This window comes from Amblyraja radiata, chromosome 1 (genome assembly GCF_010909765.2).
Source record: "Amblyraja radiata isolate CabotCenter1 chromosome 1, sAmbRad1.1.pri, whole genome shotgun sequence".
NCBI lineage: Eukaryota > Metazoa > Chordata > Chondrichthyes > Rajiformes > Rajidae > Amblyraja > Amblyraja radiata.
In genome coordinates this window covers 83,252,078-83,270,307 of record NC_045956.1, presented here as the reverse complement: position 1 = coordinate 83,270,307, position 18,230 = coordinate 83,252,078, and the positions used below count along the sequence as shown (strand labels likewise).

Genomic DNA, 18,230 nt, shown 5'->3' with positions numbered 1-18,230 from the left:
ATCAGGAGCCGCCACGAGCCAGGACTCTATCTCACCCCCCCAACATAAAGGAACCGTAGATGCAGCCATCACCGCAAAACATCTAAGAAGAAACTGTAGATGCTGGAAAATCGAAGGTAGACAAAAATGCTGGAGAAACTCAGCGGGTGTGAAGCCCTGTCCCACTGTGCGAGTTCACCCAAGAGCTCTCCGAGTTTAAAAAAAATCAAAACTCGTGGTAAGTACGTAGAATGAACGTAGCGTGTACGTCAGAGCTCGGGGCATTTCAATAGACAATAGGTTCAGGAGCAGGCCATTTGGCCCTTCGAGCCAGCACCGCCATTCAATGTGATCATGGCTGATCATCCACAATCAGTACCCCGTTCTCCCCACATCCCCTGACTCCGCTATTTATAAGAGCCCTATCTAGCTCTCTCTTGAAAGCATCCAGAGAACCTGCCTCCACCGCCCTCTGAGGCAGAGAATTCCACAGACTCACCACTCTCTGTGAGAAAAAGTGTTTCCTTGTCTCCGTTCTAAATGGCTTACTCCTTATTCTTAAGCTGTGGCCCCTGGTTCTGGACTCCCCCAACATCGGGAACATGTTTCCTGCCCCTAGCGTGTCCAAGCCCTTAACAATCTTATATGTTTCAATGAGATATCCTCCCATCCTTCTAAACGCCAGAGTGTACAAGCCCAGCTGCTCCATTCTCTCAGCATATGACAGTCCTGCCATCCCGGGAATTAACCTTGTAAACCTACGCTGCACTCCCTCAATAACAAGAATGTCCTTCCTCAAATTGGGGGACCAAAACTGCACACAATACTCCAGGTGCGGTCTCACTAGAACTCTGTATAACTGCAGAAGGACCTCTTTGCTCCTAAATTCGATTCCTCTTGTTATAAAGGCCAACATGCCATTTCTTAGTGCTAACTGCAAGTACTCGGGAAACGTGGTAACTCGTGAAGATTTTTCAACATGTTGAAAAATGTCCACAAGTAAAATATACTCAGGATGTAAAAATTTGATACTTTTTAACACGCAGTCATGCCGTAGTAGCTTGTGAGTTTACCGTAGTAGGACCTGGTGTCCTATATCACTATTGTATGTTCATGATGGAAATAAGAATACTCTGTATATTCATTACCTTTGAATTGTAGTTTTATGTAATCCTCTCATAATTTCTGAGTTCCATTTCACAATATCAGACGTACAGAATGTTGCAAGGTAATATCTTGCTCAAACTCAGTTGGATCTCAATAAATATCACCAAATATGCCATTGTTTCAGCCACATTATGACAAAATATAGAATGTAGGTTATTTGTTATCAGTCACACCATCCCAGAAACAACAGCACTTAAAGAAGAACATTTGTTTTCCTAATTTACGAGCATGTACCATAGGTTGATCCATATCCAACAAAATGTTGTGATAATTGGATAAAAAGTAATATTGTCTAAGAAATTTGGTGTGGAATGATAATCCATCTCAGTGCTCATTTAGGCAAGTCCCAAGCTATAGATACTTTTCCCCCACCCCAAATCCCCCTTGCCTGATCTTCATTGAACCTACCATTTGACCAATATTTTACTCAGCTGCTGTAACGTTTCCTTCCTATCAAAATCTCTGTGTAGCATCTCTGTCCCTATCTTCCAATTCCCACTTTGAAATAAAATACAACTTTCGACTTAAAAATTTCGCAGCAGGATCGCTATATAAATGCAAATATATGGTATTTTATCCTAGCATCGCATCCCCCCCTCCCCATTCCCCCCCTTACCACCACACAAGAAGCGTAACTTGAAGTGTTTGCATTAGGAGAAGTTCGATACGGACCAGGAATGAAAATTAATATCTATGAATCGATTAACAGTGAGATATGAGGTTAGATTGAAACACCTGTCAGAGGGCTAAGAAACAATCCTGAGTTGACGCCGTATTGTTTTAAGTGAGCTTTTTGCAGCGACCTCACCTTATATTCTGGTAAAATATTCTTTCCACGGAAATCTCCTATTTCACTTTGAAATTATATTCATTTATAACCATTTGCAACATCAGTAACCACCTTAATGTTCGTGCATTTATTACCGGGTATGCTTGAAACTATTTATTGTAATGTACTGTATCTTTAAAAAAAACTCCATCAACATGGTATGAAAATTACACTGAATCGAACGATGATTGAAAATACATGGGAATCGGCTAATCGCGATCCTGCTGCGAAATTTTTAAGTTGAAAGTTGTATTTTATTTCAAAGTGGGAATTTCGAAGATAGGGACAGAGATGCTACACAGAGATTTTAAGCTCTTGGGTGAACTCGCACAGTGGGAAAGGGCTTGAGGCAGCATCTATGGAGCGAAGGAAAGAGCCGGGTCTGAAGAAGGGTTTCGACCCGAAACGTTGCATATTTCCTTCGCTCCATAGTTGCTGCCTCACCCGCTAAGTTTCTCCAGCATTTTTGTCTACCGCAAAACGTCAATGATTCCGGGAATGCCGAGAGAGCTAGAGAGAGAGGTGGGGAACGGGAGAGAGAGAGTGCGCGAGAGAGAGAGAGCGGGAGGGAGAGAGCGAAAGACAGCGAGACACAACATGGGTCGGTAGGTAAATTGAATGACTAACCTGCTGCAGACCAAGAATTTCACCAAGAAGAAGTCCTTAATCATGATGGAGAGTTTTAAGAAATTCTCAATGTCATTAATGCATCAATCTACATTCCTCAGTAAATGTAATTATGTTTTGAAGAAGTGTTAATGACGCCGCGTGAATTTTATCCAAAGGAATGCAGCGTCATTAATACTTCTTCAAAAACACAATTACATTTACTGAGGAATATGGATCGATGCATTGATGACGCATTTGATAACTACTTGTTAACTACTAGCTGTTAACAAGTGCTACATAATTTGTGTCTGATGGCCGTGCAGCGGTTGTTATCCATGTAGGTTTTGTAAAAAAAATCCGTATGGCAAATGTTTAAAAAAAAATCTTTATTTAACAAAGCGAATTTGTATCTCCATATGAAATATGGAAAATTAACGCGGGGCCCCCCTTAACGCGGGGCCCAATTTGGAAAAATCGGTCCAATCGGCTTAAGGCCGACCCTGCTCGCCCGCTTTGGTTAATGGAAGATTTTACATTTCTGATAATGAACTGGAACTGAAACTTGAACAAAAACAACTTTCTGTAGTTGCAGTTAATGAAAGGAATATTCAATTGTGCCCAGGGCAGGATCTCCAGGGCATGGTCTTTTTCATCTTTAGATAGAATTTAGATAGAATTAGATAGAATTTATTACCACACAACCAGGGTCGGTGGAATTTGGGTTGTCAGCAGCGATACAATAATAAAGAACACACAACCACAATAAAAATGTAACACAAACATCCACCACTGCATTCATCACTGTGGTGGAAGGCACAAAATTTGGCCAGTCCTCCTCCATTTCCCCCCCGTGGACAGGACCAGAGTCCAGAGTCAGTCCAGGATCGGCTCTTCCTCACCGGAGACCGCGGCTTTAAGTTGTTGTAGGCCGCAGGCCGGCGGTCGAGATTTAAAGTCCCCGCCGCAGCCAGAAGCACCGTAGACTGCAGGGCCGGCGGTCGAAGCTCCCCTCCAGGGGTGATGGTAAGTCCATGCCGGCCCCGCGGTAGAAGTTGGCCGCGGGCCGGCAGTGATGGCTTCTTCTTCCCCCGGGTCCCCCACGAGGGATCCCGGGCTATAGACGCCGCACCAGCTGGAGCTCTGCAGACCGCGGCTTCAGGCTGCGACTTCAGGCTGCCGGCTGCCCCGGGCCAGCGAAACGGAGCGCTCCCCTCCAGCGAGCCCCAGCGAGGGCTCACCCGCTCCACAACGAGAGTCCACGCTGCGCCCGCCGCTGAAGTCCCGGGCGTGTCTCCGGGAAAGGCCGCGCCGATCCTTGATGTTAGGCCACGGGGGAGGCGACCTGGAAAAAGTTGCCTCTCCATGGAGGAGGCGACCGAAGCGGTTTCCCCCGCACCCCCCCACACCACCCCCCACACAAAACACACAAAGGAACATTAAGCACATACTTTAAAACATACTAAAAAATAAAAAAAAGTTTAAGGGCAATAAGTGGGAGTTGGCTCAGTCAAATGCTATCTTGTTTCTATTAAGTAAGCATGTGATTACATTTCCCAATATGTTTAGTTTATTGTGTAGGTTGGAACTGCAGATGCTGGTTTAAACTGAAGATAGACACAAAAAACTGGAGTATCCTTTCTACTATTGTGCATTCAACCAAGATTGGGAGCACAAAGAATGAGATGTTTAAGCAACAGGGGAGGAAAATACAGCATGTCCCCTCGTTACATTCCAGACAACTGTCTGTAAACCAAATTCTTCGGGTAAGTCGGAAACATCTGATTTCCATATTTACCTATGTCGTAATGTTTGACATTCAATTACTATAAGTTGTTTCATTTCAATGAAATGATCACCTTAACACTATCCGGAAATAGACTACTGGAACAGAAAATTAATCCATTCATTAATGAATATCAAATTCTTGCATCACTCCTTCCCCTCTCCCTCTTTTCCAGTGTTATTGACCCTCCTCCATCAGTCTGAAGAAAGGTCCCCACCTGAAAGTACGTCTTTAAATTCCATCCACAGATGCTGCCTGACCCACTGAGTTCTTCCAGCACGTTGTTTTTTGCCCAAGATTACAGCATCTGTCGTCTCTAGTGTCTCCATACAATCAGTTTTGTTGTAATTATTGTGATCATTTACTGTGATTTTTTAAAATAAGTGGCCAACAACTTCAAAACAACAATGGTGAAGATGAAAATAAAATTGCTGAAAGTGGATATAAGATGCAAGCAAATGTTTCTGGAAATAAAATTCAGTCACAGTCTGGGAGGGCAGGAAAGGTTTTAAGAATTCCCAGGGTGCGAATTAGCTCTTTGCGTTTTGTAGGACCATCCAGAGTCCGGGAGTCTATTTGTGCCCCAACAGGCATATGAAGTTAACTTCACCAAATACTATTCTACCATCTTTATATATTTCAATATATGTTCATAACAGTTATGCAACATATCTCTCAGCACAAAAAAGTCCATCTTTTTTTGCAATTGCACCCCACCCCTTTTAAATACTAAAGGTTTACAGCCTGGGCAATGCTGTTGTTCTTTGACTTGAATGACCACTGATTCAATTGAATCTTTCCTGTAGGTTAATATAACAGTTCAAATTTAACTGTACAAGTTGGCTATACAGCTCATGAAATTGAGAAAAAATAGATTAATTTTGTGCATTCATATCAACAATGATAACAATGGTATTGTTAAAAATGCTGTCAATATTCTGCATTGGCCAGGCTGTAAACCTTTAGTATTTAAAAGGGGTGGGATGCAATTGCAAAAAAATAGATGAACTTTTTTTGTGCTGAGAGTTATGTTGTATAACTGTTATGAACATATATTGAAATATATAAAGTTGGTAGAATAGTATTTGGTGAAGTTAACATCATATGCCTGTTGCATAATTGGATAATGGGACAACATTTGACATGGTTGACCACCTACACTAAATATATCTCAGAAAATTTTCATCCTCTGAAAGAAAGTGATCATTCAATGAATTGAGAGTAAATATCCAGTGAACAGAAATTGAATTAAATACAAAAATGAATGTGTGATGCGCAGAGTAGACAAGTGGAGAGAGTACTGCCTGCTCTGGTTGGCGTATATTAATTGCAGGGAGGAATTGTTGCTGTTGCTAAATTGAAAGTACGACTAGAACTTCAGTCCTTGTGAGAGGAAATGAATAACATAAAGATCTGTGCCCTAAATGTGGGTACAAACTTATGAATATTATTCATTTGAAAACCTCTGATACTTATTTTGTAGATGACAAAGATAAACAACAGATTGTCTGGAATTATTATCTTGCTCGAATATTCTCATTGTTTTAAAAGTGTTAACTTGTGCTTGGCATTTTCTTCAGATCTAGAGCCCTCTGCTACTTCAGTTCCAAACTGAAGTAGTGAAGTTTGAAAGTTTAGATTAGTCATAAAGTCATAGTCATAGAGTGATATAGCATGGAAACAGGCCCTATGGCTCAACTTGCCCACACTGACCAACATGTCCCAACTACACTAGTCCCACCTGCCTACATTTGGTCCATATCCCTCCAAACCTGTCCTATCTAACTGTTTCTTAAACGTTGGGATAGTCCCAACCACAACTACCTCCTCTGGCAGCTTGTTCCATACACTCACCATCCTTCGTGTGAAAAGGTTACCCCTCGGATTCCTATTAACTCTTTCCCCCTTCACCTTAAACCTGTGTCCTCTGCTCCTTGATTCACCTACTCTGGGCAAGAGTCTCCACGCAATCTATTCCTGTCATGATGTTATACACCTCAAAGATCACCTCTCATCCTTCTGCGCTCCAAGGAATAGAGTCCCAGCCTACTCAACCTCTCCCTATAGATCACACCCTCTCGTCCTGGCAACACCCACATCTGTACCGTTTCCAGCTTAAATCTGATTAATGATGCACCAGTATACAATGAAAATCCTTGTTTGCATGAAGCACAAAGAGTAAACAGTACACATGATGTAATGATAAATACAACATTAAAATCAACAAAGTGTCCAAAATATTAGAGTGGTGCAAGATTGTAGGGTGAGTGGTGCAAAAAATTATTAAAGTGCAATAACAGAAAACCAAATGAGTTGGCATAAATAAGAATGAGTAATTATATATGGCAGCACCTCCAGGAAGGGGGTGAGAAAGAGGTAATTGGTTCAAGAGTCCGATAGCAGTGGAGAAGGAGCTGTTCTTGTGTCTAGATGTCAGAGTTCCTGTATCTTCTCCCAGAAGATAGAAGAGAGTAAAGGGAATGGCCATGGTGACATACAACCATAATGATACTTTCATCTTTCCTGATGCAATGAAGATGGGCTGGCTGGAAAATGAATCTGTGATGCACCATGCTGTGTTCATCACTCCAAACAGTTTCAGGTGGTCAAGAACAAAGCAGTTGCCCTACGAGGATAAGAAGTATCCTGTCAGAATGTTTTCTATACAATTGTCATGGACATGGCAAATCTTCTCAGAGCCTTAAGAACATAAATAAACTGATGCACTTTCATGATCACCACATCAGTGTGAGGAGACCAGATTAGGTTGCTGGTAATATGGATGCCAAAGCATGTGAAGCCGTTGACCATCTCAACATTCGTTCCAGTAATGAGGACAGGATTGTGCTTGCCCTCTTGTTTCCAAAGGTCAACAATCAACTCTTTCATCTGAGTCTGAAGAAGGGTTTCGGCCCAAAACTTTGCCTATTTCCTTCGCTCCATAGATGCTGCTGCACCCGCTGAGTTTCTCCAGCATTTTTGTGTACCTTCGATTTTCCAGCATCTGTAGTTCCTTCTTAAACTCTTTCATCTTATTGTATTTAGAATATTGAATAGTAGTGAACATTACAATAAGTGTTGCATTTAACCGACAGCTCACCACCACCTTTTTAAGGGCAATAAGGATAAATGGCAGCAGAACCCATGTTCTATGTATAAATTTAAGAAAGGTTACAAGATACAATAAAATGTAAATGAAAATAGTTTCTCTTAAATATTGTATCTAAAATTCCTCTGTTTACATTACCTTTTCAGACATTATTCTAGTAATCAATATAGTCTATGGAAATAAAAGTATATGAACAAAAAATGTAATGACATGCTGGAGTAACTTAGAGGCTAAAAGGCAGCATATCTGGAGAACATGAACGGGTGGCGTTTTGGGTCAGGACCCTTCTTTGGATTTTCAGACTTTTTTTTGTAAATCAACATCTGCATTTCATTTTTTGTAAACCAACATCTGCATTTCATTTTTTGTAAACCAACATCTGCAGTTCCCTGTTCTTACAAAGTATTTGAGCAATTTATGACTCAGGATTATGAACTAATAATTATATTACTGGTGCTTACTGATGGAATGCAACTGACCCGGAGTGCAGAAGTGCTGTAATGAAATGTTCAAAACAGAAAAGCAAGAAAAAATGTGTGTGGATGTAAATTACCAATGCCTCACCAAAATTCATTGAATTTTAGATTATTTCCATTGGTGATTGGTTTATATTAACCACTTATGGGAGTGTCTTCTTCACAAAATAATTAGAACTTTGTTAAGATTCGCAAAAGAATATGAATCTGAAAATACGTATGAACAATAAATATGCAATATGCAGGGGAAATATTAGATAGAACATAACAATTCACCAAACCAGTACAAGTTGGCAGCAAGGACTGTTCCACTTCGGCAAAGTGCCATGGATGATTAATTCCTGCAGCGCTGTTTTAATAATTTAAAAGCTGAGGCTCGACCATTGTATTAGAACAGCACCAAGTTTGAAAGGAGAAAAATAGATGATGCACAGAAGCTCAGTTGGGTAAAGCAAGGAAAGAATGGAAGATTTTGTGGGAAGAAAAGGTTTTACAGCAAAATAAATTTCAATCCCAGAGGTCTAGCAGCCAGCAGTTAATAGGCAAAAGCTGCCAACTTCATGTAGGCTCATCGTTATCCTGCAACAAGACAACATGACAAGATCAAGATGATGATTTTGATGATTCTTTCTTGAGGAAGCACGTTGTATATGTGTCTATATATGAAAGTAAGGATGAATTATCAGTAACTATATTTTTACCTGGTTCTGTGCACACAGTGGGGGCTGGGTGTGGAGGTGGTTACGTACGTAAGATCTGGCAATGTCAGTAATATTTTACAGATGTGAAAGGCCCATGAGTTATGAGTGACTAATGTAATCCAGGGAATGGTACAGCAGTTCCTAGAACAACTCTCGTAATGCAGACCATTCATTATTAACCAACACCATTGAAAAACTTGTGGAGCATGACTGACCCTTGCACAATAGAGCAGCAGCACATCAGACTGGATGCTTGTGGCAGTTCTGAAGAGAACTACCGGTGCTCAGCCATTCAAAGGGAAATCATCCACGTCTGAAAGCATGCACGTCGCGAGTCTGGGGTTTGTTGACACAATCAATGGCCGAATCCGTCATGCGGCTCAAAGGCTGAGAGTCTTACAGGTCATCCCCAGGATAAAGCTGGGAAATTGACTGTCAAATTCTGCAGCAGTTAGACCTTGAATAGGATCTGAGACCCCATGGATTTTGATGCAGAATCCAGGCTTGTTGAATGGGAGGCATAAGGGTAGGTGAGTTTTTCTTAATTATTCTGCTTTAGTTTCCTTTTTGAAATGATTTCTTAAACCCCTGTCCCACGGTACGAGTTCATTCCAAGAACTCCCCCGAGTTTACCCTGATTCGAACTTGGAGATTTACGGTAATGGCCACTTGTCGGTACTCGGGGCTCTCGTGGACATTTTTCAACATGTTGTTGTCATGTCATGTTGAAAAATCTTCACGAGTCTTCCCGTGCTTACCTGCCGTTAGAGAGTCTTCCCGAGTATTTGCTGTTAGCGTTACGAGCCGCTAAGAGGCATCCCCGAGCTCCGACGTACCCGCTACGTTCATTCTCTGTGCTTACCCCGAGTTTGATTTTTTTTTTAACTCGGGAGAGCTCTTGGAATGAACTCGTACTGTGGGACAGGGCTATTAGTGTTACTTTTGTATCTCAAAAAAAAAGTTTCAATAGCTTCTAAATTATTTACTAATGCCTTAATAGTTTTCAAATGTCTCTGAATATTAGAGAAATTTGCAAACTATTTAAAAAAATTCTCAGCTTTGATGGAACGTGAAGCTCTGTCCCAGCTCAGCATTAGGAACATTCTTGGGTAGGGCAACAACATTTTAGTGTGGACACCAGGTGGTCTGCACTGACTGCCTCAAGGCTGATTTCTCTTGGGAAGTATGGGGTTTTTTGGGAACAGATTTGTCTATTCTCAAGGGATGAATGTCACTTTGGCATCATATTCTCTCCTCATTTCAATTGATCCCTTTCTTACAGTTCCATTGGAACTCTTATGGAAGAAGTTGATACCTGTATGGTGATAGAGAATATACTGGGATAAAACTGTCACTGTAAGAAAGATGGCATTTAGGATAAAGTCTTTTAGCTGAATGCTTAGTGTTGTAACCACCATACTGGGAATCAGAAGGTCAGAATTGTCTTTGACATTATCCAAATCTTCTGCTAATATTCAGTGTTGTTTATTGATTATGTTTTGGAATTTAGTCAAGATCCGATAAGAAGGTTACAATTATCTCATACATTTGCCAGCATTCCACATCAGAGCAAATAGTGTTCAGATTGGTGGAAGATTATTTTTTTGGAAATAAATAGTAAGACAAAGGACAAGCATTACACTTACAATTTTATTGGGATTTGAGACAAAGGTGATCTACATATTGTTTGTATAGAGAGATTTTACTTTGATAGGTATAATGGGCTTTTGGGAATATGCTTTACCAAATTCGTGCTTTGATGATATGAAAAAGCCAATTTAGAGGAATGATTTGCCCTCACTTAATCCTGTTTATTTTGTGATTTTTCTTTCCAACAGCTATCGGAAGAACACTTATTCCTCGATATTTCAGTACAATCTTTGAAGGAGGAGTAACAGACCTTTACTATGTTCTTAAACACTCGAAGGAGTCTTACCACAATTCATCCATCACACTGGACTGTGACCAGTGTAGCATGGTCACCCAGCACGGCAAACCCTTGTTTACAAAGGTAAGAGAAAGAAAGAAAGTTGGTGAGGAGGATGAAAATAAATATTTAATGCAGATGATAAATTATGAAAGAAAAAAATAAACATTCTAGAATATTTGATGGAGTTTCATGTCATTCTGTGCACTAGATACTGGTAGATTACACAACATTTATATTGGTGCATATTTAGCTGGACCTCTGCATCAGAGATGTAGACTGAATGACATTCAGACGTATTTAAAAACTATTAAAATTGAAATAAGTAAGAAATTTAAAAATGAAACATAAAGCTAAATATAAAGTTATTATTTTGAGCATTTATTTTATGCTATGGGAAATGTTACAATAATTTAACAACTTTGAATACACCTAATTTGAAAATTCAGAAATAACTAGTTTTGTCACTAAATGCATTTTTCTCAAAATAACAAAAACATTTGGAGATAATGAAAACAAATGTACAATAAAAAAAATTAAACTTTGTATAGAAACTAGAATCCCTATTCGAACCTATAGTAACTGGTACATATTTGTATTGAAACTAGAAGCTTAGAATCCCCAATGAAATTAGTAAAAGGTTCCAGAATCTGACCTGTGGCAACATTCAACAGTCTATTTTCCTCAGCATTGGATGCCCTGTGAGGTCCAGCAATAGGCCAAATGAACTGATGCAGACACCCTCCACTTCATCCCCCCCCCCCCCCCTCCAAATTTCTTGTCAAGCCCATAATTCACAGGGCATGAGTCTAAGTCATGTCAGTTTTAGCGCTGATTAGCCACTGGCCTCTGCCGACAAGATTCAGCCCATGGTGATATAAAGGAACTTGAGAAATCAGATATTGAAAGGGTTGGCATGCAGATAGAGATGTAAAGGAGTGAGACACCATTAAGGCACTGACCAATAAACTTTCTTCAGTTCCACGTTACTGAGTTAGTTTGCAACCACAACCCCCACTCAATTGGAGATCATTCATCCAGCTTCTCCCATTGATTGTACAAAAAATATCAAATAATTTAAGGTACAATGTGTGTCCAATGCATATTGCAGTCTGTGATTCGTGCTCCACTGTTTTAACCAGCAAATGGTTCTGTGAAGTTTGTAGTTATTTAAAATCAGTTTTCTTATAGCGAGTGGACTCTCCAAATAAAACCCATTTCTATCTTAAATAATATAGCAGTGAGTTAATTAAGGAAAGCTAATTAAGATAATTAAGGAAAGTGGAAATTTTAAAAAAAATGCCTTCCAAAATGCCACCAGTTGGCCTGGTTCATGAAACGTTTTATATTTGCAATTATTAAATGAGCTGGATCCTGGAGCATAACTTTACTTTGAATTTTGATTACGTTGCACCCACACATGCAGTTGTGCCTAACAGCAGGAATTCTTATTTGGGGGTTCCATGTATGCAGAAAAAAAATCATTTTCTTTCCAATGTGAGTTTGATTTGTTAGATTTGTTAGATTTGTTCTCAGGCTTCTTCCTATGGTGCTGTACTGTTGTCCATGAGGGAGTTCATGAGAAAGGGCAGGATGCCTTGGCTCGCTTATTTTCTTCTTTTCCCTGTGGAGATACAGTTATGCAACATAGTCAGTGGTGTTTCTTTCCTTTGAAGGGATGACGATTGAAATAAATGTTTTAAATGGTAAAATAGGGACAATAGACCAAGAGTGGACAACACAGGAAGCAAAATCCTGCAGTGTCTACTCAATGACAACATTAATCGCCATGCTTGATCGCTCTCTCCTTTAAATATCTAACCAATTCACCCTTAAACCTGCTTCTGTTTCCAATTTAGAAACTTAATTCCTTGCGCTCACTACATTCTGCATATATTAATTAAATGTTGAATTTCTAATGCATCTCTCTTTTCCAAGCTTGAGACATGCCCTATGGCATATTTGTGGCAACATTTAATATATTAATAGGGTTAAATTTTTCCGTTCCCTTAAGCATCTCGAATACTGGAATATTATTAGACTCCCAGACCCATTGTCTTCATGTGTTTAGATGTTTTAAATTAAGTGTTGGCCGAGTTGTATGATTTTTTTTTAAAATCTCTAACACGTTGCTTATCTTTGCTAAATTCATACAGTCAGGAAAGTAGGTCAGCCAAGCTTCATTGGAAAACCACAAAAGCCTTTTGTAAAAATAGGGCTGCTAAATCATCCAGATTCTCTGATTAAAGCAATTACAGCTTGTGTAAATATGCAATATTTATACTCTGTTGTTTAGCATTTTCGATTTTAGAAGCATATATATTCGAATCTTCCTATGTTAAATTGTGTCACGTCATATCCAGCATACCTGTATATCTGGTGAGATAAAATTATTATTTTGAGTAACTTTTGTTTACCCTTTGAGATGTTACAATATTTTAAAAACATCAAATACATCTTCAGTGAAAATTCAGAAATAACCAGTTTTGTAACTAAATACATTTTTCTCACAACCAAAAAATAACTAGAATCTTTTACATTAGTCTGAATTAAAAATCCACCGCTATCCCAATGGCTTCTAGAAAGTGTGTATTGTGCGTTGTGGGTGACAAGTTCAGCTCCTGGTCTGTGCTGGCATTTCTGATTGCAGTAGTGACACATTAGGACATGAGAATTAGATTCAGCATTGCTAAAGATAGGGAAACTTCGCAAGGTTTTGACTGCAAATCGTAATTCTGCAGCTGCTGCAGTCAACAGTGTAGGTATGGACACAGGGCGAGGAGATCATCTACTTCCACACAGGCTCTGAATTAAAACTAGGATTTATTTGCCTGAATTACTCAACACCATGCTAGGCACTATCAAAAGAAGCCCCTTTTATCGTTGTTTTGTGCACATTCCAAATGATCAAATAAATCACTGTTCCCCTTTTGAACAGTTAATACAATAATGATAACTTTAAAAATTTGGCATCCTTAATTTTGTTATGATCTCAGAAACATTGCACAGTCCTCTTAAAATGTTTTGTGAAGTTGCTTCAGGGAATGATTTAACATTGCAACTTTGGCATCCAGATTTAACAAACTACCAAAGCCAAAGATGTAACAAATTTCCCATCAGTATCATTTTTTAATTAAAAATTACAGTGTCAATTACAAATAGTTTTTGCCGATATTATTTTTTGATACATTTATTGGTTCTAGGAATAAGCATAGCATCAAAGGTGCTCCTATTTTAATTATTCATAGACTCTCCCTTCTCTATCTTCAGGTGAAAGAACAGTATTGTTTAAATTATTTATGATCCATACATAAAATGACTGAATAAAAAGTGGCACCTTCCAAAACAATTGTAAATGGTTGTGTACCAAAAAACAGTAGTTTGCACCAATGTGAGAAAGTGTGGCTTCCACAATCACACCTTCAGTTGATGGATGATGTCGGTGAAATGCATTTTAATTCAAAACCATGAGAAAACGGTCATCAATGAATGTAGTATTTTCATAGAGAGTTTAGTATACTAACCACATCATTGGTTAAAATATCTTTGGAATTCTGTCAAGTCTGGTATTAGCATTTCAGTAGATTTCAGAAGCTGGTGCAACATATGTCAGAGCAATCTTTTGCATGGTGTGCTCTAGTTTTGATCAGTATCTGTAGAATCCGTGTCAATTGCTTCCTATTTCTTGCACAGATTATTTAATTAAAATGACCCCTCAGGGACTGATAAATTGATCATTAAGCCAACTGTATCTGAAATGCTTAATGAACCTGTATCTGAAGTACCGTGCGATTGGCAGGCACTGTGAAATGAGGATTTAGGTTTCATGTACAAGTTTGGAAATGTTTCCCATGCAGGGCATGTAGTGTGGCAGCGCAGTTCCAAAAGGTGTGTGAACAGACCTCTTATTCCTCACTCCTTCCTTGCATTGTTCGTGTCCAGGCTTTTTAATTCAGAGGAAGAGCTGAGTGACAGTTCAGTGCATCTTCACAGTCAGCAAGAACAGTCAGCAGACTGGTCAACCTGGGTTGCTCTCAAAAGGCTTGACAGCATCTGATAAGCCTGCTTACTGAAAAGCAGTGCAAAATTCAGACGTTAGATATCCGCAGTGTGGAGGGAGCACTTCATGAATACAGACGGATGACAAATTATTTTCTAAAATAATTAAAATCAGTTGGGTATTTTCACAGTGAAATATGCAAAATTTCAGAGACTCAGAGATAAAACCAATTTAAATTAAAACTCCCCTGTTCGCTCTGTATGTAAAGGGGCTGTGCAGAGCTGCATCAAATCTTATAGATTAGGAAATCCTAACTTTGATACTCCCTTCTGAGCTGAATGCTATAGATTTGTCCCAAAACCCTCAACCAAAGAGGTGAAAATTAATTTGGATTACCATGAGTAATTTGTAACCAGTGACCATAGCTAGAAATGTGAGCCAGTGTGAACTGAATCGGACACAAGCCCTAGCCCTCCAGGGCCAAATAACTTGCCGACACTGGGTGAGTGGACAATTGGGCAAGGTGGAGGAGGATAGCTGTCTACTTGTGGAATTATGGCCCATACGCCCACAGAGGATTGGGAGAAAATTGGGCAAACAAATAGTCTTAACTATTACAGATCAGTTCTTTATTTATGAAGGAAGAAAGATAAAGAAATTGAATTGGTCTGCTGCCATTTCAACTTTAGTACTTGTGGGTATGTGTATATATACACACTGAACTTTTTTTTCTCTTGTTCATCATATTGTTTACAGTGCACTATGTTTACATATTCAGTTGTGCTGCAGCACGTAAGAATTTCATTGTTCTATCTGGGACACATGACAATAAAACATCTTGACTCTCTCTCCAGATGCATAAGAAGAAACCAGAAATAGTTGGAGATGCTCAGCAGGTCAGACAGCATCTGTGGAGAGTGAAACAGAGTTAGTATTTTATGCCTGTAAACTTTGATTGGAACAGTTCTGATTAAAGATTACTGGACATATGACATTCTCTCTTCACTGATGCTGCCTGACCTGCTTTATGTTTCCAGCATTTTTGTTTCACGTTTCTGGCATCCACTGTATTTTGCTGTTGTTGGTTATTTTCTGGTTTCCACCTATTTCCTAGAATTTTTTGTAAATCCATGGCACAAACAGTTCCCTATTAGCATGAAGTTGGCTATCTCAGGGTCCATATGGATGTCTGGTAGGAGAATTAGGAATAGTCAATTGGCTGTTCTCTAAAAAGTTGGAACTAAGATACATAATTGGAATAAAGCTGAGAGATGATTTATTTTACATTAAAACTGTAGCATGTGGCATATGGTGACACTGGATAACTGTATATCAGAAACATGAATGCCTTCCAAACATAAAAATTAATAATATTTTGATAGAATGCTTTAAAGCTAAGATTTTTTTTGCATGTGAAGTTTTGTGTTGCCAAGTAAAGTGTTGCACACTTGCTAGACTCTTTCTTGTTGATCCTCCAGAGACCATCTGTGCTGGGAGCATTGATTATAACGCGTCTGCTGGAATTACATCTTTCTGGTTGCCATGCCAACTAATCAGCTGGTTCCCATTGCCATGGTAATAAAATGTCACAGCTCAGAAAACCGTAAAAGGAATTGAACAAAACAGCAAATGTTTTCTTAATTGCAACCTTCTAACATCAAAAAGATCATAGACAATTTTTTTTAATGATTTGGGTGAAGGAGGAAAGCTGCAAAGTAGATAAATTGGCCAAAGTTTGCGGAGAAAACCCATACTGTTCAATGTTAAGATTGAATGCAATATTAATGTGTTCTTTTTATTGTGTTCGAAAGGAGTTCTCTTCTGTCATTTTCTTCACTACTTATATCTTTCCCCCTAAATCCTGGTGATAGGTTTGTACTGAAGGGAGGTTGATTCTGGAGTTTACATTCGATGACCTGATGAGAATAAAGATGTGGCACTTTACCATCCGGCACTACAGAGAGTTAATCCCACGCAGCATTCTTGCCATGCATGTAAGTAGCACCCTTTCATTGCTCTCATGAAGCAAAATATTACCTACTGATGAGATCCAGCACGACAAATGCCCAACCTATGAATAAATGTTTTGCCATTCTTAAAGTAACAATCCCCACATTCAACCTTTTACACATGGATATCACCTGTTTGTTTACAGTGGTTTCTTGAAATTACAAAATGAACAAAGAAATGGGAAGTGAAATTAATACAATGTAAATATTGCAATAGAACTTTAATTTGCCTGCTTTTACACTTCAAAATTATTTCATTGGTAGAAAAGCACATTTGAATTAAAAAAAAACAATATGTGAACTCGGTTTATTTCTATAGTACTGCATCTTTTCAAAAATTGAAAATGATGGGAATTTAATGGGAGTTTAATGTTGATATATACTGTCAACAGAACAATGCAGCAGCATAACAGTCCTGTAAACACAGTACTCATATGTAACATAATTAACAAAGAAAATTAAATTAATTAAAACTTAGAGTTCAATTTCACTCTTAGGGCTAAAGGAATCAAGGGATATGGGGAAAAAGCAGGAACGGGGTACTGATTTTAGATGATCAGCCATGATCATACTGAATGGCGGTGCTGGCTCGAAGGGCTGAATGGCCTACTCCTGCACCTATTTTTCTATGTTTTTATAAACCCCAATATTTGTGCAAAAAGCCCAAAGTACTCGGTGCAATTAAGACAGGTTTGCCTGGTGTGTCTGCATCTCGATGAGTGCTGCCTGCTTTCCTAATAACAAAGGCATTAAGTAGGTTTGCAATTAGATTGGAATAAAAATATATTCGGCACCTAAATTATGCTGTCTGAAATGCTTTTATTAACCAATTGTAGTTTAAAGACTTGGGGAAAATGTTTGGTGAATTCATTACATTTGCTTCTTTGTCTATACACAATGTGCACCCAGTTCTCGTAGCAACAACTAGGCAGAAAATATTATCTCATACTTCTATCTCACTGCAATCTTCACAAAATATGACATATGAAATACTTAGCTTTGAAATTATATTGCTCTCATTAGTAACTATATTTAGTTTAGTCAGGTGGGGAGAAAATTAGCAAATTTCTAAAGATGTATTTTAAACATCTATTGAACATATTAGTAGATTGATACAAAACCTATAAAAGAATGTTTCTGCCATGTTTAGGTTGAAAGCTCTATTACAATGGACCACAATAATTATTGAACATAATTTAAAGATGTCTGCTCATAAGAATCAAATCATTGTGGAAGTGCTCACCACAATGTTTCAATGTTTGCTAAAGCTTACTTATACCATTGGTACAAATGATCACTTGTAATTTTCCCTCTTTCCCTGCGCATGATCCCAGTGTTAATATTGTGATTGTTTGTGTAGTTATTGTATACGAAGCCATGCTGGACATTTTCATTCTCATTAAGTGTATGTACTCGTGCCTACGTCAAAATAATGTGCTTTCAAGCTCCATTTGAAAGCTCCATGAAACAATGTTCTGGCTGAGATGATGAACTGGGATCCTCTGGGTCCTACTTGCAACAAATGTATTTTTTGACGTGAAATACTCTTAGTCAAGGATGTTTTGAAGAAGTGATGAAAGATGAAGATATGATGTAAGAATGGATCGACCGGGCTTATATTCATTGGAATTTAGAAGGATG

At 38.8% G+C, this 18,230-nt stretch overlaps 1 protein-coding gene across 11 annotated transcripts in view; it reads left to right on the top strand.

Annotated features, from left to right (window-relative positions):
- ldb2 (LIM domain binding 2) overlaps window positions 1-18,230 on the top strand; it is a 509,983-nt gene that overhangs the window by 415,523 nt on the left and 76,230 nt on the right. For 9 of the 11 annotated variants that reach the window (XM_033025891.1, XM_033025883.1, XM_033025866.1 and 6 more), the window contains 2 exons: window positions 10,492-10,664; window positions 16,452-16,574. In XM_033025891.1, the coding sequence (XP_032881782.1) occupies window positions 10,492-10,664; window positions 16,452-16,574 (296 nt within the window). Of the gene's footprint in view, window positions 1-9,084; window positions 9,184-10,491; window positions 10,665-16,451; window positions 16,575-18,230 lie in introns of those variants that run through there. The other 2 variants (XM_033025927.1, XM_033025935.1) reach the window with 2 other exon arrangements.